At 41.9% G+C, this 24047-nt stretch overlaps 2 protein-coding genes across 2 annotated transcripts in view; one reads left to right on the forward strand and one right to left on the reverse strand.

Annotated features, from left to right (window-relative positions):
- Positions 1-263: 263 nt before the first annotated feature.
- Positions 264-20564, reverse strand: LOC119374054 (GPI transamidase component PIG-T). Its single transcript, XM_037644114.1, has 11 exons — positions 20357-20564; positions 18350-18527; positions 16189-16417; positions 15640-15726; positions 13597-13684; positions 11551-11645; positions 9010-9211; positions 7236-7391; positions 5294-5543; positions 3296-3484; positions 264-533 (listed from the first exon to the last, which is right to left on the reverse strand). Exons 1-11 carry the CDS (start codon positions 20544-20546, stop codon positions 392-394), a joined length of 1806 nt encoding a protein of 601 aa, XP_037500042.1. The 5' UTR covers positions 20547-20564; the 3' UTR covers positions 264-391.
- A 218-nt stretch (positions 20565-20782) lies between these two features.
- The window catches only part of LOC119374064 (protein Jumonji-like), an 83987-nt gene continuing 80722 nt past the window's right edge, over positions 20783-24047 (forward strand). The window contains 1 exon segment of the mRNA XM_037644128.2: positions 20783-21320. Coding sequence (XP_037500056.1) covers positions 21234-21320 — 87 coding nt within the window. The 5' untranslated portion in view covers positions 20783-21233.

Raw genomic sequence — 24047 nt, forward strand, 5'->3', positions numbered from 1 at the left:
CCCCACATTCTTCTACCCTCTCCCTTTATGGGGACCTGGGATGAGGGGAAGACACATTAAGCATTTTTTGGAGGAGCTCCTTCTGCTTTCTTGGTTTGTCACAAACTATAAGACATTTACATTGAATTCAATCTTTCATAAGTCCTTGCTTAAGGCATGATTTTACCTTGCTGTTGTGGATTTTCAAAACTTTGCTACCAGTGTTACTGTTCATGAAAGTGATAGTAATGGAGTACAAGAGAGCTCGCAGAAAGTGAGACGCCTCATGATAACAAAAGCAAAATTTATTAGCATGATAAATGAATTTGTATAACACTATATATACAGGTTACATGCACAAATATGCGCATGTAGATGGTGATAAGTATAACTAAATAATAGAAAGCCTAAATTATTTGTTCTTCTTCTCTTGATCACCACTGTCGCCACCACCAGAGCCTTCTGAGGGACTCTTACGGAACAATCGTTTCGCCTTGGATGCTAGTTGCCGTAGCAGTCCTTCACTTCCTTTCTTCGCTTCAACAGTGGTCAACCTGCAGGAGATGGTGAAGAGATATATGTACATACATGTGCAAAGCATGCTTACATGAAGGTTCAGGATGGTGAAACCAGCTTATAAGTAACAGAAAAAAAAAAGGAAATTATTATAATATATCAAGTATTGTAAAATATTTAAAGGGGTCGTGAAACGTTTTCCGAAAATTTTCAACTACGTGTATATTCGGAATCCCTTGGCCATCCATTCAATACTATACCTCGACTCGTTTCATCGTCCGGGTTCATTTATTAGCTGTACTAAAAGCACAATTACGATTCCCTTCTCACGTTCCCCCCAACTATAGCTGACATCACTTTAAGTCAGCCAATGAAAAGACTCTGTCATCGACAAAACATGGCGACGCAGCGATGTTTGCTGAGCCATAGTTGGCCAAGGTTCGTAGCATCATACTGTTTATATCGTGACGCAGTAAAGACGTCACCATAACGCCTTTAAGATTTTAAGACGCACACGGTTGGCATAGCGAGGACTAAGCCACCCAAAACACGCCGTAAAACACAACTTAACACAACCAGAAAGAAAAAACTGGGACGCTGCACCAAGCGAGCGAAGGAAAGAATACACACGTGATGGAGCCCGGATGTACTTGAAAGCGGAAGCAAGCAGATCACGTGCTGTATGTGCACAGTATATAACTCAGAGCGCAAAAGGTGCTCTGTTATTTGTTTCTCTTCTAGGTTTCTATAAATCTATTATTTTAGAGCAAATCAAAGCTAATGCAGTGTTTATAACTTCCCTTACCGTGACGTCACGATAAGAGAAGTTTGTGCCTAAGGCGGCCGACAGTTCCGCACGTTCGTTTGGGAGCTCCATTAAACTGCGATTTCAAACGGGCGTCATTAATTACAGACTGAATGCCAGAGGCCCTTGTACTGCGCGCTGTGCACGTTAAAGAACACCAGATGGTCAAAATTTCTGGAACCCTCCACTACGGCATGCCTCATAATCATATAATAATAATAATAATAATAATAATAATAATAATAATAATAATAATAATAATAATAATAATAATAATAATAATAATAACATCTGGGGTTTAACATCCCAAAACCACGATATGATTATGACGGACGCCGTAGTGGAGGGCTTCAGAAATTTCGACCACCTGGGGTTCTTTATCATCATCATCGTCAGCCTGTCTACGCCCACTGCAGGGCAAAGGCCTCTCCCATGTTCCGCCAATCAACCTGGTCGTGTGCTTTCTGCTGCCACGTTATACGAAGTGCCTCTCGACGGGGAGGATACCAGAATCTTGGAAGAATGCCAACATCATCTTGATCAATAAGAAAGGGGACGTCAAGGACCTGAAAAATTACAGGCCCATAAGCTTATTGTCCGTTGTCTACAAGCTATTTACAAAAGTAATTACTAACAGAATTAATACGACATTAGAGTTCAATCAACCAAGGGACCAGGCAGGATTTCGTACAGGATTCTCAACAATAGACCATATTCATACTATCAATCAGGTGATAGAGAAATGCGCGGAATACAACCAACCCCTATACATAGCCTTCATAGATTATGAGAAGGCATTTGATTCGGTGGAGACATCAGCAGTCATGCAGGCACTGCGGAATCAAGGCATCGACGAAGCCTATATAAACATAATGGAAGAAATCTACAGCGGATCCACAGCCACTATAGTCCTCCATAAAGAAAGCGACAGAATCCCAATAAAGAAGGGCGTACGGCAGGGAGACACGATCTCTCCAATGCTATTCACCGCGTGTTTACAGGAGGTTTTCAGGGCCCTAGATTGGGAAGAGTTAGCAATAAGAGTTAATGGAGAGTATCTCAGTAACCTATGATTCGCTGATGACATTGCATTGATGAGTAATGCGGGAGACGAATTACAGCTCATGATTACTGAACTGGATACGGAAAGTAGAAGAGTAGGTCTGAAAATTAATATGCATAAAACTAAAGTAATGTGGAACAATCTTGGCAGAGAACAGCGCTTTGCGATAGGTGGCGAGACACTGGAAGTTGTAAAGGAGTACGTCTACTTAGGACAGGTAGTAACCGCGGAGCCGAACCATGAGAGTGAAATAACTAGAAGAATAAGGATGGGTTGGGGCTCATTCGGCAAGAATTATCAAATCATGAATGGTAATCTACCACTATCCCTCAAGAGGAAGGTATATAACAGCTGCATCTTACCGGTACTTACCTACGGAGCAGAAACCTGGAGACTTACAAAGAGGGTTCAACTTAAATTGAGGACGACGCAGCGAGCGATGGAAAGGAAAATGATAGGTGTAACCTTAAGAGACAGGAAGAGAGCAGAGTGGGTCAGGGAACAAACGGGGGTTAAGGACATCATAGTTGAAATCAAGAAGAAGAAATGGATATGGGCCGGGCACGTAGCACGTCGGCAGGATAACCGATGGTCATTAAGGGTAACTGACTGGATTCCAAGAGATGGCAAACGCGGGAGGGGGAGACAGAAAATTAGGTGGGTAGATGAGACTAAGAAGTTTGCAGGGGTTCTTTAACGTGCACCTAAAGCTAAGTACACGGGCCTCAAACATTTTCGCCTCCATCGAAAATGCAGTCACAGCAGCCGGGATTCAATCCCGCGACCTTCGAGTCAGCAGTTGAGTGCCATAACCACCGTGGCGGGGTGTATATCGTGGTTTCGGCACGTAAAACGCCATATATTATTATTCATTCCAAGCAAGCAACAGAAAATGTGGCGAGTACACAAAAATATGAATAAAAATTACTCACGCATTGGTGGCTATGTTATGTATGGGTCCAAAGGCTAAAGCAACTACGGTGCAGGCAAGGCAGATGACGTTGTATGGCATGCTGAAGTCAGGTGTTGGCAGTGATACCAACAAGGTCTCAGTGTAGATGCGCACAAACTGCTTTCCTGAACTGCCTTTTTCGTTGAGTGCTGATGCTGTCCCAGTAATACTGAAAAATTAAATGTTCTGTACTGTTAAGCAGCATACCAATTTTTCTTGAAAGCACCCTTATCTTACCAGAACAATGTCCAGTGCAAGAAATAGGCTTTATATACATATGAAACACTAAGCTAAGTAAATTAAGCAGGCCTGTAATATGAGTGCGACATTCACTTTGCAAAGTATACATAACAGACACGCATGCCAGCATGCCAGCATGAAGGAAAACAGGGCAAACATTATGAAGTGATCTGTGACCTGTCACTGTAGCTAGGTACACAAGAAGCGCTAATGTGTCATACCTAATGTACTGTAAGTACATTATGACATGACAGACTAGCAAGGGACTGAAAATGAGTGCCGACTGCTGACCACTCTGTGTGACAGTACCAGCTTTTTTGTGCATTCCCTGCTAGAAGGCTCAATGCCACCATGTAAGTGATGAGAGCCATAGGGCTGTTTGTTGTGGATTCTGTTACACACTTAGTAGTCTGAAGAAACTGAAGAAGAATGTCTTTCTCAGACTTCAAAACTTTAAAACACTGAAAGTCACAGGTGTGCCCTGTTACATGGCTTATTGGGAGTACCAGTCACACACTGAGTGTCTTCTAAGTATTTACCGAAGGCCCTATGTATTTCTACACAGGAAAGAAGGAAAAAGAGCATGGCTCAATTCCTCAGGAAAAATGTTTTGTAAAACTTTTTCGTGTGATACCTCGTAGTGATGCCACACAATTAAATCAACGATCAGCAAGGTACCAAATGAAAAACAAGAGAAGCACGCATACAGCACCACTTTTCAATAAACTGAATGTTTATTAAAAAATGTGCAGTGTTTACAGAGAGAAACGTGACAATTTAAGGCTAAGTATTGCACGTACATTTGTTCCCACCATCTTCGTTTTGTGTCATAGCGACATGATTTTAACTAAAACACTTACATAACAGCTGACATTACCTTTAGCGGTCATATTCGTAGTAACTTATCGCAGCCATTATGAGCAATTGTGCATACTAGTCGCATGGGTGTCAGCAGGATTTTGTCTTGAGAGGTCCAAATCCGTATTGCATCGCGATGGGGGGGGGGGGGGGGGGCAAGTGCCCCTTTTGCACTTCCCTGTCGACGTCCATGACAAGTCATTATACTAAAAGCTTTGATGTCGCTTTTCATTCTGTGAGTACTGTACTACACAGTGAAATTCGTTAGCCTGCACTACTATGTTCAGGCAGCCCAATAATGTCACCATAAGGCAAGGAGTAAACGAATGGTTTCATGTGCATGATGACACATGGCACTTCAAGCATGTTCAGATTGTTTACATGTTCTTTTATAAAAGTGGCACAAAAAGGCTATGGCCAGTGTGCTCCACATTAATACAAACTTGCTACAATTTTATCAACATATGTCAACAAGCATAAAAAACAGATGGCTGAACTATAGTTATTAGCCGAAACAGCTAGCTTATAATTGGTGTGCATGCTTTGTGCACATCACCTTTTGCTGCAAGCTAGTTTCATGTAAAAATAGGTGCTTCAGCATCATGCCTTATGTTGTTACTAACTATATTGGGATGTAGAAGGGAGTGGTGCTGTTTTGCCCCCTTAAGAATTCTTTCTATGTGCCTGCAGGCGCCACTACACAACACATCCCAGTGGACAGCAAACTAGAAGGAACTAGATAAAGACAACTAACAACATGCCTATAAACATACTTGCAGCAATTTTTCAACAAAGCAGGAATAAGCAACAGAAGTACACAGAGAAGCTTCAAAGCAGAGATGCTGTGCACTACAAATTCTGTGAAAGTGCCACTACTGACCAGTGCCTCAGACTAGGGCAAAGTGAGATGTCACCGCTGTAGTTGGCCACAGGTTCATCCAGAAGAGCGCTAAGTACAGCTGCCCCAACATAAAAGCCATGGTTGGCATCGGGCGGATACTCGGTCCATTTGAGGAAGGCTCGCTCAAATTCATATGCCACAATTGTCTCTGCTGCTGGGGGGAGCATGAGGGTAATCTCCAGATGGTGTGGCCTCTCTCGATCACGACCTGGTTGGTAGCTCACATGCTCTGGAGATAGAAGAGTGTGAAGAGATTGGATGACTACTCAGATGAAAACAATGCTTGGTACTATTTTAGAGAGCCACATATACACAGTGCACGGTTCACACGGTGCATAGTGTGTGACTTAACACACCTTAACACACCTTAACTTGTACATTTTCAGTGTTTCTAAACAATAATAATTTTGGCACAGAGGCTACCATTGCGTCAAGATGTTCATTAGGCCTTGATTATTAGTGTGCACTTGGACAAGACCTTTGCAAACACTTCACGATAAATGCAGTGGAAATATTTATATATAGCTGCTCCCTTAAGAAGTATAACTGACTGAAGGATGTAATGCTAAACATGGAAAATTGCGAGCAATGCCTACTGACTAGTTGGCTGACTCAATGTGACATAAGTGCCAGGAGATGTACCATAGTGAAGAACTCCAGACTAATTCTGACCACCTGTATTTATTGAATATGGCCCTCAAATAAGCATCCAAAAGTGTCTACATTTCACTCTATCAGAATAAAACAAGCAGCACATGAAATCGAACTTGTGACCTAGTGCTGAGCTGCAGAATGACAGTTGACTGCTTACAGTGCGCCTTCCTTCAGTGATCGGGTGAAGCGTTGACGACGGTGCATCAAAGCAGGGAGAGAGTGCTTTAAAAAGTTCTGAAGAGATTATAAAAAAATACTGAATAAATTATTTATAACAAAAAAATTCCGGGAACTTTTGGGACAGACCATGTATTTACATGAATAAAATCAAATTACATTGGCCACCCAGTGCACACGTTCTGCATTGTACATCTTAAGCACAAGTGCACTGGATTTCGTGATTTGAAATGGTGCACGCTTGCTTTAAAAAAATTCAGAGTTCACATATGCTGTAGACTTCATTTATTTTGACTTCAGCTGATTAAACTTTCAGTTAATTAGATTCTGACCTAAGGTCACAGTCAGTGACAATAAATTTCTTCAAGCGAGAACTCTCGTTATTTTTATTATAGAATCACACGTAACCAGCCATTTGCTCCTTTCAACACCACCAGGTGGCACTAGTCTACACGTGTCCGTCGCGGTGGAAAAGGCAAAAATGCAGGTGGCGACACAGGTGTTTGGAGAATGTGCTGTCGAGCTGAATAACAGGCACATGTTGTTTGCAACAGCGTGTGTTTGGGTTCTGCCACCATTTGATCTGATTACCGTCTTTTTGACACATGCCCTGAGCTTTTGCGACATCAGTCTAGGTTATCGTTCCTCCTTTTGTGCCACTTTTGGCTGCAGCCATGTGTGCCTATCCATCCGAATTGCAGTTGCTACAGCCCCACTGCAGTCTCACAGATAACGTGTGGAATGTTGTCTGCTCGCTAAACCTCCATTACGTTGCTTGCATCTGGCTAAAACTTTGGGTGAATAATATGATTAGTGTACAGTTGGCTAGCAGGTCATATTGATAAAGCTTTTGGCTTTTGCCTATACATTGCCTACATGCTATCCGCATGTGTATTTACGAGAGTTGGAGACGAGAAAAAAGGAAAGCAAGGTGGTCGACCAAGGATATGTCGGGTTAGCTGGCCTACACAAGGGGAAGAAAGATAGAGGATAAAAAGAAGGAAAGGAGGGAAAGGAGGATAAGAAGAAGAAGCCTTGCTTGAATTAGTGAAAACAAAGTTTACTTAAAAATACAGAATGGTTGACGTACCTGCTTTCAGCTGCCTTGAACCTGAGGAAATTTTCAATGTGTGCAGGTATATGGGAAGAAACCAGGGAATGACATCGAGCAGCACAACTCGTACAGCTTTTGTAGGGTGATTATTCTTGATACGATTGACTATTCCACCACGCTCAAGACCATAACCTGAAATGTAAAACAACTTTTCATAGCACTTCATGCATTGAACAGCTAGCCTATGTATATTATTCACAAAAATCTGCACATAAACTTATTGATAATCATGGAAGGTTAGTAAAAGCACAAGCCATTAGGAAGAAATGTTCTTGTGGACAACATGGGCATAAAAGAAGCGAGAAGCATTGCATTTTCAAGTGTAACCAGAGTGGTGCACATCTCAGTTTTTGTCCACTTAGGCAGTAGCAAAATTTTCTACCTTTCATTGGTACCATGTTATGCAGACTTCTCGTGACTGAGTAACTGTAGGGAAGAGGACTGTCCCTCGGCATTTAGCAGTGCCCAGGACTTTCACAGTAGGCATAACAAAAAAAAAAAAATAGACTGCAGCATTTTCTAATGAAAGAAAAAGTAAATACAGAGCAACCGTGTGTCAGGTGGTACTTCGGTCTTCATTTGAAGTGTCACTATGGAATGTCTGCATAACTATCATGCAAGAATATGCAGCTGCATTGCACATTTTTGTGCTGGCACCTAAAGCACATCCAGCTACTGACAAGAGTTGCAAACAAAATACACAGTCAGCAAGAAATGCTGATGGGACACAGGATGAAAGAATGAATTTTTGCTCTATTAACATTTGGTTCTTGCGATCTGATGAATCATTGTGTAGGTTGTAGAAGCTACCACAGATTAAAACTTTGGATTCAAAGCTATGTGCACAGGTTTTTCTAGCATCAGCTTTTTCATAAATCCCACAATCTGTAAACTTTTGTAGCTGACTAACAAAAGGCAAGTGCTGGTGTGCCATACAAGCGATCATGTTAACATACTAGCGATGTAAAATTCAGCAAAGTGGGGTAACCCTAGTATATCAAGACAACTCTGATTCAGTGTCACATGAGCTTTTCTAATTTCTAGTTGTAACACAAGTAGTGCTAATTATATTATTGCTCATGAATAGAGGGCTTAGGTTTGAGCAAGTCATTTATGCACCATTCATATAAGTTTGCAATAAGTCAGATGGCACTAAGCAAATGGGGAGGCCACCTACAACAAAAACAAGGCCAAGAAAAGCATTGAAGACATGTTAAATTGTCAGTCACACGTGAATGGCAGTTTTGTGATTTTTCAACATTACTTTTAATTACTGTCTTTGCAAATTTGAATTCATGCATGCATTTCACTTGTAGGTAAAATGAGAAATATGGCTTAGTAACATGAACGTTTAACCAGTAGATTGCAGCTATCACAGAGAAAAGACAAAAAAATGAGCATGCCATTAAGTGTTCATGCAAGTGGCTGAATCAAAAGTGCTGCCAGCAGGAACTTCCCCACATTGCATCCACCAAAGCTATAAGGCATTCAAAAACAAAACATTATGACATTTTCATGCACCTTATCAGCATTATTTAAAGTCAGGTGCAAAGTGCTATTTAATGGGCGATGATATGGCTGTTAAATGCCCTTTCCAACTTAAGTAGAGAAGTATAAATCAGTATAAAAAATGAACACCATCAATGAGCACATTACAGGACACAACAGTCACTGGTGCAAACCAGAAGCTGTCTGCAGGGATGAAACAATTTGCACAATTCAACACACCCCACAATGCCTCTCAGCATACCTTGAATGTAGCGGGTGATGTGAAGGGGCGGCTCTGGGATAATCCAGTAGATGTGGGGCTTTTCATACTGGGCTGCTAGGTTGAACCGTCCCTGGGCCACATGGCGTTTCAGGTCATAAATGGCCAATCTACGCTGGTAAGCACCCCCTCCAGAGACAACCAGCTGTGTGGGCTCAGGGCTAAGCCGGTATGTTCCTACACTCTGCTCCCCACCCCAAACCAAGTACAGCCATCATTATCACAAAAATGCTGTAGGAGCAGAAAGTGCTCTTTGTAAACTGAAACCAGGCAGACAACATGCTAATTCTTATAATTTACGAACAAAAATTTCAGAAACAGTTGTGTACTCGTACTGCGTATGAGGCCAGAGGCCAGAGGGACTGCATGTGTTCAGAAAAATGATGCTCATTTGACATAGGTCATTGTGTCATCACAGACAACCAAAAGCGACTATCAAATTTTCTTCGTTCAGCGAACTGGGAGTGCAGAAAAAAAACACAGAGGACGAAGCGAGAAACCCCATAAGATGAGCGCTCTTAGAGGGCTCGTCTTATGTTTTGCATATTGAAAAAAAGGACACGAAAATCCAGGATACTGAACTAGCCTTTTAACTAAAGACACTATGTCACACTTTCCTAACTCTATACAGTAGAACCCCGCTGTTACGTTCCTCACTGCTGCGTTTTCCCGGCTGTTACGTCGTTTTCCGCCGGTCCCGGCATAGCTCCCATAGGATACAATGTATTGGGAACCCCGCTGTTACGTCGTAACTGTCGGACCGTTCCCGTATGATACGTCGCGAAGTGCGCTCGGAGCCGACTGAGTGACTACCAAAGAGAGCCGCCATGGTGCATTTTCACGCAGCTTGGCCTCGTTTGACCGTAATATTAGCCGCATGAGAGGCGCAAGCAACAGAATCTTTCAATTGATGCAAACAAAAGCATGGCCTTCGAGATTCAAATTGCAAAGATGGCGTCTATGACGTCACTGCTCGCGAAAGCAAGGCCTTCGAGATTGGCATTTACTATTTACAAAAGCATAGCCTTTGAGATTTGTATTGCACAAACATGGCGTGTATGACGTAACTGCATGCGAAAGCAAGGCCTTCGAGATTGGCATTCACTTCTGCCATCGCGTTGGCGTAGACTCATCATCATCGTTATTTGTCGGAGAGCGGGAGGAGTTCGAGCTGGTTGGAGCTCGCACGGTCGTGCGTGCGGTTCGCGGTCGGACTCGCCGCGCCGGTCGTGATTGCGTGTGCTTAGTTCTTTCATGCCTACAGCTGTTGGTGTTAAAAAAATCACATACGTTGATTACATTTCTGTGGATGAGGCCGTCCTAAGCTCCGCGTTTCTATTCATTGACTAGATCGCGGCTGAGCGCGCCAATTTTCGTGCTGCTCGTAAGAATTGAAATAAAATTCTGTACCACTAAATATTTTATGCCGTTTTTCCTGTTTTTCGGCTCTTACGTTTCCCGTCTCTTACGTTTATTTCCTACGGTCCCTTCAAAAACGTATCAGCGGGGTTCTACTGTATAAACAAAAGTAGTTTTTTTCCATTGAAAACATAAGAGGGCCACTTATTTTGCTTATGGAGGACCTGCCTCCCACATCTGAGATATCTAAACAAAACATTTGTTTTTCATGCTTGTAGAACATTAGTGAATAATAAGAATAGACTTGAAAAGGGATCATGACTTCAAGATGCCATTAGGTCCTGGGAAGATGTAGTAGGGGCATATTGGCAATATTACAACTCTTATTTACAGTGTCTTTACAGCATATGGTGATTCCTTGACCCCAGTCTAGCAGAGTGTGACATTTTGACCGGTACTTTTGTCACCTACTGAAAGTAGGCAATTGCCACTAGCAGAGAACATTGTTTTGCAGGTCAAGTTTATTAAAGCGTTACAACATTCAATCTGTCATGTGCTGCACAAATGTGAAGTGAGAACATATGTATACAGTTGAGGCTCTACATAATGTCGGGAAAAACTTCGTTATGGTATCATGAACATCACTGCATTGAGGTTTTGGCATTTCAGGTGTGCTAATGATTCCAAACATTCGTGATGCCTTACCATTCTGCTACATTTTGCCTCGTGCATTTAGTATATTACCATTTATCGCAAAGGACTTTCTGGCCAAATTGCAGGTAATAGCTCAGAATTTTGACTGTTAGTCAGAGGCAAATGCAGCCACTGAAAAGTATCATGAGCTCAGTGTAATGCTGCAGCAGGAGCCATGAATCAGATGCTTGTACAGGAGCACGCAAACTGAAATCACATGACGCTGTCCAATTATGTATTTTTGAAACTTATGTCCAGAAATTGCATTTTTTTAGCTTTGATAATGTATAGCTTGTTATTATAGCCCTGTTCCTGCATTAAAAAACCCCTTACTAAAGTCTTAAAAAATGGCCATTTTTCAATGGTGCAAAAAGATGTAAACACACTGTATTATATAAAAGAATAAAAATGCTGAAAAATCATACAGTGCTAAGAAACACAAACAATGAATGTAGTTTATCAGTCACTTACACCATTATTAGATACATCAACGTAGATGGTACTCATGGAAGCTAAAGGGCATGAAGTCTTGAGGCCAGCTCCGAATAACTTGCTGAGAGACCATGCTGAAACAGTATAAAATATACAGTGAAACAGGGAGCTTCTTTTCAGAAGCAGACTTTACAGGAAACGGAGTTCGTCGATCTCCTTTATGGCCAATAAAGAGTAGCCTTGAAATCAGTGGGCACTATCAATTATGAATTAATGAAAAAAATAGGCAAGCGCATATTTTTCTGTTGCCTAGGTTCATCATAAAGATGAATTTCATGTCTCATGGAAAATGTAGCAAATGCAGCGATGCTTGTTTGCTTCTGTACTCTCATGAGCAGGTCGAATGGGTAGGAGATATCATGTGATGATGCTTACCAATGTACTCAGCACGGAAGAATGAAACAACACGTGCGGTGTTGTAAAATTCATTTGAAAAACACGAAATACAATCAGCTCTTGCCTTGTATTTTGAGAAACGTCAGTTTATTCTGGCTAATTCTGTTTCGAATGCTAGTGCCACGCTTTTGGAAGCACTAAAAAGAAATTGTTGGTGCCGTGTGTCTCCTGTGTAACACCTCTTCATTAAGAAGTCTTAACTTGGTAAAGGACCGCTGATGTAAAAGAGTTTTGCCATCTCATGTGACAGGGGTATAAGGATTGTCCAAGAAACTCAGAGTAGATAGCAAGGACATGCTAGCAAGCTAGACATAATAAGTAAATGAGGAAGAGATACTATGCATGCACATATATTTTTCTTTTTACTATTTGCTTGGGGCTCAAATAGTGAATCCTTAATGGTGAAGTTCTAGTTGTGTGGAGAAAAAGAAAAAGGAAATTCTGGGGTTTTAAATGCCATAACTACAATCTGGTTAGGAAGTATGTCAGGCTAGGGGACTTTAAATTAATTTTGAGCACCTGGAATTGTTTTAACCTGCACCTTATTCTAATCACACGAGTGGTTTTTCATTTCATTCCCATTGAAATGCAGTCATCGTGATTAGGACTGCGCATGCAACCTTGATCGCAGTAGTTCAACATCATAGTCACTGGGTGACTATGGTAGATGCGTGGAGAAGTTCAGCTGTATAATTTTTCACATTGTATGCTCGTGCAGGCCGAAAAGGGTTAGTGTCTCGAAACTGCTCAGTGGATTATGATGGATGACGAACTGGATGACGCATATTTTTAACAGCCTGATTTTCTTAATGTACCCCAAAAGCACAGAACATAAGCATTTTGGCATTATGTGCACATCAATGCTGCTGCCTTGGTCAAGATTCAACCTGTGACCTCACGCTCGGCAGTGCAACAAACAGCTACTAACCACCATGGCTCGTTTATAGTTCACTACACATGAGGAACTGGTACTTTTATTAGATGCGAAGCAGCTTTTGGTCAAGGGCTGTGTCCGTTGTCGGTGGTGGCATCCGCGCTCCACTGCGCATGCGCCTACTCTCTCTCCCACTCTCCTCCTTTACGCACGTGTTCGGTCGCCTTCTCTCCTCCCCCGCGCTGCAGCCGCGACGCAGCCTCTCCTCCCACGTGATGCAGCCGCACCGCAGCCAAATACAGCCTGTAACCCACTCTCTCCTCTCCCTCCCCCATTTCATGTGTATATACGCGCGTGCGCTCGGTCGGCTTCTGTCATTCTCATTTCACTCTCGTTCAGATGAGTTGTAATGTCAACGTTGGCGCCACTCGTTCACTTGGCGCTAACGGAAAGCAATGCACAAACACAACGTAATGGAAACTCGGTCTGCGCCCCCAATGCTGCTTCACATCCCCTCATGGTTCCCTTGAGTGGGAGATAGTGTAATTTTTTTTAAAGCATCCCCAACCCTAAAGTAGTAATAATGAAGTGGAATAGTCTTGTATATAAAACAGGAACCACAAGACTTGTAAAAAAAGAAAACACTATCAGAACGAGGAAGTACCTTAGATTTCTTCTTATGAGCTGTACTAATGGACATTTTTAGAAAGACATGAGATGAAATGATTACTGATACTAGGATGTTGCCTACTTACTCTGGTATCCATTTTGTGCAGCCACAGCATCAATAACCAATGACACTGACATTTGTAGCTCCAGGATGGCGTGCAGACAATTTTCATCCTGATGCAAAATAACGGAAAGAGCATGGGCAGTTACTTTTCCTTGTCCTATGCTCAAACTTGCTATAATTAGCAGTGCTTAAACTTTGAGAAAGGCTAAAAAAATAAGGAAGATAAACTCTTTGGATGGAGCATGTGCAGAACAATGTGACCAACAGCTTAAAACCTTACAGATATAGCCATACATGTGCAGATGGTGTAAAGTAGCTGCATATAATTACGTGCTCAGACGTACTTACGTCAAGAATACACATAGCCTGTTTTGCAGTTGGGTGGCCAAGTAGTGAAATAAATGTGAATATTCAGTAAAGAGTTAATCTGGATAAAACTCAACTACTGCATGTCTATTTATAAAGCAGAAAAAAGTGGTACGTAGACTAGAGTGGTAAAGCAAACTAATTCACGTAATTCAGCACACATAATGCTATATTTGCAACAACATACAATCAAGTGGATAGCTTGTAAGTTAGGAAGAAGTGAAAGACCATGAGAACTTCCATAATCACGGCAATGACAATGACTAAAACAAGGCAGCTGAATGCCACAAGATGCATGCAGAGAGATTGGTTCCTTATGAGTTAAAGTAACGCCATAACTGTAAGCCAATATTATTACTGTGAGTTATTGTAGCCTTCAAGGCCCCTTTTGGAGTATTACAATAAGGGGGAGGACGAGGATAGGCACACATATAAAGACGTTATCTTGAAAATGTTCATAATCTTAAGAAAAACATACAACACAATAGATCATGAAGCGATGCAAACATAGAATCTCACTTGATCTATAAACCTGAAAGCTATCTAAGTATGAACCTTTAATAAGATGACTATGTTACTGCCCAATAAAATTAAATGACGTGAACCTGCAGCAGAAGAATTTAGCACAGAGGTCGCAAACTTAATTAAGCATATCCAGCTTTTTAGGGCCAAGAATTAACATGTCACAGGTTTGATGATCCCTAAATCTGTCACAGCAAACGCAAGATATTTGCAGCACTGCAAAAACATGGGTTCAGGGGAAGCCATGAGTTGTGTTGCTACAGTGGCTACAGAACTTCTAAGGTAAAATTTCTCGCCTAGATAAGGAAGTTTCACACATTATCAATGATGAGGAGCATTTTAAGAATAAATTGGGCAATTGCACATCTCAAATATCAGTCTGGTTGCGACTGTATCACTACATGCAGCCTGTCGCTTAGCTCGCATGCATATACTCAGTGTTTTGTCACAAAATACAAATGATACATTCAGAGCTGGAAGGTGCGAAAAATAATGCAAACAAACACGGGTCAATTCACTTCACTGCTGTGAAAGCACAGCAATAAAGTTTAGGAGTAAACAGGGTCACACTATGCTATAATGCAGCCCTGACACCACTGCCAGCATGTCTGTCTGACTAATGAAAATGCCAAAAGATGGCATATGACATTTGTCAAATGTTTAGCTTGTGTTTATAAAAAGTTACATATGCATTAAATATAGAACAAAGTTGGTTAATGTGCCAAACAAAGGTGAATAACACGAGATGAAAAAAAAAAGCATACTACAGAAAATAAAACTAGTTGCAATAATTTTAGAATAATGATTCACGACACACTTACAAATTCACGTAATGAATTAAAGGACTTTGCATTACACCATAAAAATTGTTGGTATAGTATAAATTCATGGCACTGGCACTTTTCTTCATGCAGCTATTCTTATGTATTATATTGTCCCACATCCACATACCTGGCAGTTTTGTATAACAGAAGTGCAAAGAAAGACAACGACAAGAAAGTGCAACATGAACGTGTTAGGCCGAGTTTAGGTATATATTTTCTTTTCAAGCAATAAAGCTTCCAGTTGTAAGTAAGCGCTCGTGTTGTGCACTTTTTTGTCCTTTTTTTTTTTTTTTCACTTCTGTTATACAAGAATGCATCAATACCAACTAGCTCGCCTCTGTTTTGCTTCATACCTGGCAGACTGTCTTCAGGTCTAGACCCAGGGACATGTAGTTTGCTGTGAACAGTTGCAGGGCATGCAGCAATGTAGCAAGTCCCGCCTGTTATCGACAAAAAAACAAAAACAAAGTTGGTTGCAAAAACAATATTTTCAATGTTTCAGTTCCACCTAAAAGTTGAAGCTTTGAGAGTGACAGCAATGTCTTAGTCAACTACACAAATTAAGGTTTCTAGTGTTGCGTTATTTTTGCAAACATTTGCTTACTAAATTAAATGAACAAGCATAAAGCCACACATGTACAGGCAAACACCAACAAATCACACTTGATATTTACAAACACTCGTTGTTACAATGCTGGCATAATGAATAGTGAAGACAGTGGTGAGTGAACTAATAATTTCAAGTGTGAGTTGTTAGTTGCTATGAACAATGAAACATTGTTAGTTGCTAATGTAATTTTCACACTAGACCGTTTTTGCTTCGAGCTGCTCTAGAAATATCAAGTTACAATTTAATGAACCTATACAAGCAGGCAAGGCATTGGCAGCCCAGGAGTGCTTACCTTGCTGCTGCATGGTAAAAGTTTCTTCCATGGCGTCAAGTTCTCTGTGCAGACTGACTCGCGTGGCAAAGCAGCATACCGCAAAAGCGATGAGTTGGCCGAACGAACCCATCCTTGAGGCCGGAAAGATCGCTTCGGACTCACAGTCACTGTGTCATCAACAAAATTGAGTGATGCACACAGCTGGCCTGACAAAGCATTCGTCAAGTTCTTCCAAGCACTGGAAACGCTGAAAGAGATTAAAATTCTGATGAGACAATTCAATGAATAGTTCAAGAAAGCAGCAGACAAAAAATGTTAATTTCATGGCCAACCATTTGCTAAGTGACAGACCCTTCCTGCCAACCCTGGCACCTGCTTTATGTAAACTGTGCTGCTGTCCACAGTGGAACAGATGGCTTTTAAAGACAACACTGACCTTGTGTACTCTTAAATAGGAAGTCTCACCCATTTTTCTTCCCTCTCTTTTGTAGATCCATGTACTTGGCAATACATGCCATGCATGAAACAGACGGCTATTAGTTTTTGTTCTTTCATGACGGTTCTTTCGTTGCTCCCTCAGTGTAATACTAAGTGCAATACAATTATGAAGATAGCTGTTAATCTAAAGAAACTTTACACTCAACAGACATTTCAGTTCTGCCAACTAAATCGCTGCACAAGGCAGCAGAAAACCGAAGCACATATATGTAAACCCCTCTAACTGCAGTTCAATCTAACCTCATGATATCAAGGTTAAAAAGATCCTCAGCAGGCCACACTGTAAATTATCGTTACACACCGTAAATTCTAAAGCACTATGTCAGAACAGTTTTACCGAAATAATTATTAAGATCAGTTCATTATTGGAGGAGCCAGAAGAAATAGAACTGTCCTGTTACCCTGCTGTCAGAAAGAAAGAGTAACTGTTAGCAGAAATGCTCTCTCCCTTTGCCTCAGCTAGCATCCACATGTGGCATATTTCCCCTGTGTTCTCTCATGTGCTGAAGCAGAGGGAGTGTGTCATGTTCCATGAGCTGTGCCTCCTTTGTTTGTTCTTTTTCGATATTGCTTCGTGGCACATTTCCAGTGCTGGTGTTGTGCACTCCCCAATGGCTGATGATCTGCAGCTGTGTGACAATTCCAGTTTGCGTTTGTGCATGTGTGCGGATGTGACTGACACTCGCCCGATTCATGACTTTCTCGGGAAGGGTGCATGCTTTTCTGTTTGAAATTCCAGGCATTTCCATGCCATGAAGCAGTTTCATACTTTTCAGGCACAATTTCTACTGCCTGATCTGTGTTACTGCACTTGTTCATTTGCAATGCTCAAACATAGTAAGCTTGGATAATATGAATAATGAATAAATGAAAAAGCAGTGAGACAGAGCTACATAAAAAGTTGCAATAGAAGTTATTTCATTGAAAAGTGGGACCAATATTCCAACACATTCCACTGCTTAACAAATGGCTAAACTTTTACTTCTCTTCAGAACAGTTTTGGAGCTACAGCACTATTATAACGTACATGGTTGCCGCCAAGTTCTCAACCTGATACATTTCCTACATCTTGTGCAACACTAAATGGTATGCCTTCTGGGGGAAAAAAAAAAAAAAAAAAAGCTGTGCCTGCCTTTGCACTACTCCTGCATGACTTGCAGTGGCAGAGCTCATGGACTCGATACCACTACGTATGATGCTGTATACAGTACAATGCAGCAAATTCATTGCCAAGTGAAGAATGACATGCAACAATGAAATTAATGATGAAATGTGTTAAAGTAAGCAGTAAAATGTTGCTTTAATTTTTTTCTTGCTGCCTATCCCGCAGCCCTAACAACTGTGAAAACAGCACTACACAGATGCCCAATGCCCCAGAAACACAATGAAATAAAACTATAACTGCAGCTGCCACAAACATAACCCAACAAAAAACATATCCTGAAAATGTTGTGCGTGAAAAATATTTTAAACAGCTTACAGTATAGGATTTCTGAGCGGCTGGCCAAGTCTGAACACAGAAGAAGCAGGCCAGAAAGGGCAGGCCACAACCTTTTCAGATTTAATCATTTTTCATTATTTAACATACTGGGCCATTTCTTATTGCACACAGTATGGCTAGCAAATTTTTTTACAAAGGGTCAGCCTCGAATATATACTGCTTTAGCAATTACAAGCTCACCTCGAGGTGTCAGGGACAAACCAGGCCCAAAGATGAGCACCTGGTGGTGCCTCTTGAAAAGGGTAGCCCCATTTAAGATGCTGCCAGCGGCCCTGTGTCAGTGAGAGGTGTAGTTCCTGGACGTGCTGCTGGCTCACAATTTCACCAAGGGACAGAGGAAAGAGCCGGAAGTGTTGGACTGCACGTGGTGGAATAAATTGGGGAATTTTCACCTTTCATAGCTGCAGTGGTTGCAGTTTTCCTTTTATACTATTGAGCATGTTATGTGAGCAACACATTTAAAGAAAAAAAAAAGAATCACTAATTCAGGAGGCCTCTACAACAACTCTTGATGAGAGGTGTTGCAGATGCACAGCAAAATCTGTGTCAGCTTCCTTGCAAAGGGTAATTCCTTCTGTGACTGCTACATCGAACGTGCTGAAGCTCAAGAATAGTGCGACAGTGGCTGCTTTTAATGCGAGGCAAGTGCATGCTTTGTAGCTGCATGCATCCTGTGTGTACCATCTTGCCCAGACTACACCTCATCCTTCAATTTCTGCACTAAGGATGCCGTTTAAAAGTGCTTCCACTGGGGCTAGTTGGTATGGCATTCTGAAGTGTAACGATGTGCTGCATAGATGAACAGAGACGACTGACACAAGAACACAAAATGGACAAGGACCTAGTGTAAAACGGACAAGGATCCCCCCTTTTCACAAGTAGCGCAAGGTCCTTGTCGTTTTGTGTTCTCGTGTCATTCGTCTCTGTTCATCTATGCAGCGCATCGATACACTTCAGAAGGATGCTGGTGGGACAATGAACCTTAGGTATGCTTGACTGTAGTGCAAAATACATTTCGTCAAAAAGGGGGGATAGAAAAGAGAAGAAAGCGAAGTGCTAACTATGAACACTTCCGCAAGCATGGAATGCGTCTTTTTTTTTTTTCCTGTATGTTTCCGGGAGTGTCATGAAATAGTTGGTAGCTGGTGCTTCACTTTCTTCTCTTTTCTATCCCCCTTCTCACGAAATTTATTTTGCGCCAGTCAAGCATATCGAAGCAATCTAAGCACCAACTCGCCCAAAATAAAGTCCGTTTGGATAATGAACCTCTTCAGGAAGAGAAATGAGAACTACATGGAGGGACACCACCATTAGAACACATCACACTGTGACCAATTTCTGTCTCGAAGGTGGACTTTCATTTCCCAGGTTTTGCAATGGGTTCGCACATAATATCTGCACAAAGTCTTGACAGTATGAGTAATTGCAGTTACTATTGAAGTAAAAATGATGCTTAGGGACTTATAGTGCAATTCAGACATAAATAAAGTGAACTTATTCAGTGCCGGTCATTAGTTGTATTGCTAATATGCAACATGATCAGGTATGCATTCGTAAAAATATTCGCGCCACATGACATATGTGTCAACACGAAGTTATCTATTGAGGTACTAGAGCCATAATGCACATACATATTACAAGTACACGTGCGGTTGTGCAAATTATAAACATCTACATAAAAAGAAAGCAAGTTAAAAGTGGTAGCCATACGTAACTAGCCTTTCAACAGGAAATCAGGTATCCTGCAACATTTTTCTTGAGGGGTAGGAGTGGGGGTGCGTGTGTTGTCACAACTACCATCATTTTACAAATTATTACAGCAACTTTACTAACATGCAGTCATAATCAACAGCACAGGAAATAACTAGAAAGCAGGGAACGCACAGTAAAAGAAAGTTTTGGTACCGCGATAATAATGTTTGCTGGAACCAACTAACACATCGAAGCATCAGGCAGGCACGTTGTGCAACAAAGTTTAGCATATCCACGGCTCTACATCAACATGAGAATGTGCGAAAGCAAGAGGTGAACGCCCCAACCGTCACTTCCACACAGTAGCTTTTTACCGATTTCAATTTTGCGTTACGCATTTCAACATAACACAACACGACCTTATATGAGGTAAACAGCACCTTCAAACGTGTAGCTAGTGCCGGGCAGTAACTAAAGTTTACGATAAGCCCTTACATGTTTGCTTCGCTCTGTCAATGTTCCATCTTGTTGTGAAAAGAAAATAACTATAAACATGACCACTAGATAAAGGCTTTACGAAGAGTTCTTCTGTGAAACTATCACTGTGATGATCCTTCGTTATACTGCAGTGAATGGCAAGAAAACTACACAGCCACCACAAACAAATATTCAAGGCAGACGCCATTCTCCAACAATGCCGGCCTGGGCGCGTTTCAAACAAGCGAACATAGCAGAGCGTTACTTTAGTATGTCAAAAAATGGCCTGAAAGAGGCTAGTATTTTCACAATAATTTTTTTTCTGAGGTGATTATCACTATAACTATGCTTAAATATTAAGAGATACGGTATTGTTGTTTGAATTCACGTGATCGCTAGAAGCAGCGGGCGGCAAGGAAGAACTGCGCGTCTTGTCTGCTAACCAAAGCAGGCACCATGTCGCGCGTGCTGTGTGATGGCTGTGCGTGAAGGCGTTTTGTTCCAGCGGCTGTGGTTTTCCTCGGTGAATTATTTCGCTGTCGAATTTTGAGTGACCTCAAGCGACGGCAGTGGTGTATGCGGAATGATAGTGGCCCAAGAACGTGCAGAAGTCACCGAGACAGTTTTTAATACGGAGGAACGCTCTTGCCTCGGTCGGTGTGTGCACGCGTTTTGCACTGGAAATGCCGCCCGAAGCGCGTCGTTAAAACGCGTTCGTGGGTAATCCTGGAACGCTTGCTCGTTGCTACCGTGGTCTAGGAGCGTACGATTCAGCCTCGCTGAGCGATTGGCCGTCACCATGCTGCACACAAAACGCGATAACTCCTTGTGAGTAGCGACGGGCTAGACGAGTCGGTGCTGGTTGGAACAATGAAGTGAATGTGAAAGGTGAAAGATGAAGTCCGCTTTCAAAGAACGGCAGCTGTCCGACTACTCGACAACATCGCAGCGACCTAAGCGTAATGCTTCTACAAAAGGACTGGTAAATATGTTTCCTCTATTCAAGTCAAGGAATGTAGGACGATACTCCGAGCGTCGTCCTGCATACCTAACCCAGAAAAAAAAATAGGAAGGGAAAATGGTTCTCGTGTTTTCTTGTTTATTCGCAGGCAGTAGACGTGGCGCGGTGCCATCTGCGTTATTCGATTTGTGATTGTGTTGTGATCGCCAAAAAAACTAGAAGCGAGGAAACCTTGTCCACAGCGTTCGAACTGTACTGTTGGTTATTACTGTTCCTTCAAGCTCCTGTTAAATTGTACTTATGTTTTGGATATCTGAATAATGCCCGAATCTGATGATATTCGCCCCTCTGTTGGGATATGGGTATCCACGAATGCCAGTATGAGTTACTATCCCGATAAAGCTAGTTAACTGCCGCTTGATGAGACAGTTGAGGTACAAAAAGTTGGTGCCCAAACTCCTGCTGCTTTCGGAGCTTAAGTGGTATGGAGGCCAAAAGTGGCTGATGTCTACACATGGAAACGGCCCCGTATTTCAATTTCTGACAAATCCAGTCTGCATTGTATTTGTTACCATCCATTAATCTGCAAAATTATCACTTCTGGCACTGGAAACCATGAAGTTATGACATCACACTGACTCTGCTGTTAAAGTGTCCTGACCATCTGAACAGCTCTTCTGTGTTTCTGTCATGTACTGTGAGAAACAGATGGTGCATGTTATCTAGGCAGGGGTGAAGGGCAGCAGTGGCAAGGGGTAATGTTGCATCCACATTTGATATACATTTTCATGCTTATCAGGTAACACTGTTGAAGCTATGCCAGTTTGTAAGTGTCGCTATATATGCTTGTTGGTAGGTCTTCTAATTTGTTGTAGCACAGTCACAATGCCTGGACACAGCAAGCACATAAGGCAACACACTGTGCTAACTTCTAATGCTTACAGAAACCACGTGATCATAGAAATATGCATGCTTCACGCTGGTTTTTCATCTGCGGTGCTTTCTGCAGAATGACTTCTTGTACGACAACTTATAGATGTAAGGTTATGACAGAACTGTGATTTGGGCGAGTTAGTTTCTTCAGATTGGCATGCAAAGGCGCAGAGAAAGCCATCACCAAAAAAAGGACACACATGACAGGTTGTGTGTGTTCTTTAATGGCTTGGTTTCCTGTGCGCACTTTTACACACATTATGTGTTTTCATCTTTCCATCCTGGTTTTCTGTGTGCTGCTGTATGCCAGAATGAAAGGTTATACCAAATTTCATATTACTTGTGCACCTCTATATTCCCAGTATGCAATGGACTATGCTTGTTGTAAGTGAAGTGCATTCTGTGAAGGAATGTCACTTGGATGCCACTCAAGGCAGAAGAGATCTATGTCAGCACAAGGCTAGCTTCTTGGCAGTGGTGCAGCACATTTTAATTTCTCGAATCTCCACTAAAATGAACCAATTTGAAAAATTATTGCAATAGTGCTCTCCTTAGGTAGCACCCTATAACTTCTAGTGTATAACCAAAATTTTGCAATTTAGCTTGGTGAGAGGAACTTAAAAACAATGTATTGTACTGCATTACACTTCCCTTCTTGAGCACATGTGGCAATGCATTGTTTCATTCTGTTTCTTTTTTTTTTATTACCGTCATTGTCGTGGTGCACCAGGTAACAACGCAGTACAGTGAAACCTCGGTGATACGATCACAGCTCATACGAATTTCGGGGTGATACGAATTTTTCGTTGGTCCCGGCCAAGGCCCATTGCCTGCAATGTAATGGAGTACGGTTGCTACGAACTGATTTTCACCCAGCGACGTTTGATACGAACGTACGCTACCGCCCAGGCACGAAGAGGTGCTGTCCGCGCTGTCGCGGAAGACGCACCAAGCACGTGCGAGCGCCGGAATGCAAGCGCGGGCATGCGCGCCGCACCGCCAAATCGCCAGAATTACGGTGTAAGAAGAACACTTTTCTAAAGGTGGACGAGGACCGAAAAAAGGCGAGGACGGTCTTGGCGAAGTAGTCAGGCTCACTACGTCAACATGCGTGACCGTTGAGGTCGCACTTGTGCGGCCACGGTCGTAAATCTCCCAAAAAACATCCCCAACACCTACGCGATAACAAAATCAGAACACAGGACCGTGGTTTTGTAATTTTGTGGCCTTGATCCATCGCGCCAAAGGGCTTCTTTTGTTACTTGCGCTGTAGTACTCCGGTGTCATAAAAAAAAGAAAACATACTAAAATTTGGAAGGGACTACTGCTGTCGCGGGTCACAACGCACCTGGTTCACTAATTAAATACGCGCGTACGGACCGTATATTTATGAGTGCTGGTATGATTGCCGACATCTAAAAACTTAACTGACAGTCATTCAGGGTTCTTCCTGACGTCGCCGCGGCCCTGAAAAACAATAAATGAAAATGTACGCCAGCTTTCTTTTGTCACATGCTAATTTTTTATGCTTTCTGGTGATACGAATTTCGGATGATACGAATATTTTTGGTGGTCCCGTGAGATTCGTATCACCGAGGTTTCACTGTAATCATTAAGGTTCAGCGTCATCAGTTGACCAGATGTCCATTTGTAAATGGCATGACATACGCTTAAATGTGCTTGTAAATAAGATGCAAATAATATCAGTAAGCCACTTTTCTTATCAAGCTTACATATTTCATTCAGAGGTCGTCTTTCTGAAATGTTTATTTAATATATCGATATTTCACTGTTTGAACTTAAACATTCCTACAA

This window comes from Rhipicephalus sanguineus, chromosome 1 (assembly GCF_013339695.2).
Source record: "Rhipicephalus sanguineus isolate Rsan-2018 chromosome 1, BIME_Rsan_1.4, whole genome shotgun sequence".
NCBI lineage: Eukaryota > Metazoa > Arthropoda > Arachnida > Ixodida > Ixodidae > Rhipicephalus > Rhipicephalus sanguineus.

Bases quoted from the DNA above. Each gene is read 5' to 3' on its own strand.
- LOC119374054 (XM_037644114.1), bottom strand. From the start codon at position 20,546: ATGGCGTCTGCCTTGAATATTTGTTTGTGGTGGCTGTGTAGTTTTCTT. The intron at 13,685-15,639 runs GTATGAAGCAAA...ATTTTGCATCAG, and splicing joins ACCTGAAGACAGTCTGCCAG to GATGAAAATTGTCTGCACGC. The intron at 7,392-9,009 runs GTATGCTGAGAG...TTTACATTTCAG, and splicing joins CATCACCCGCTACATTCAAG to GTTATGGTCTTGAGCGTGGT.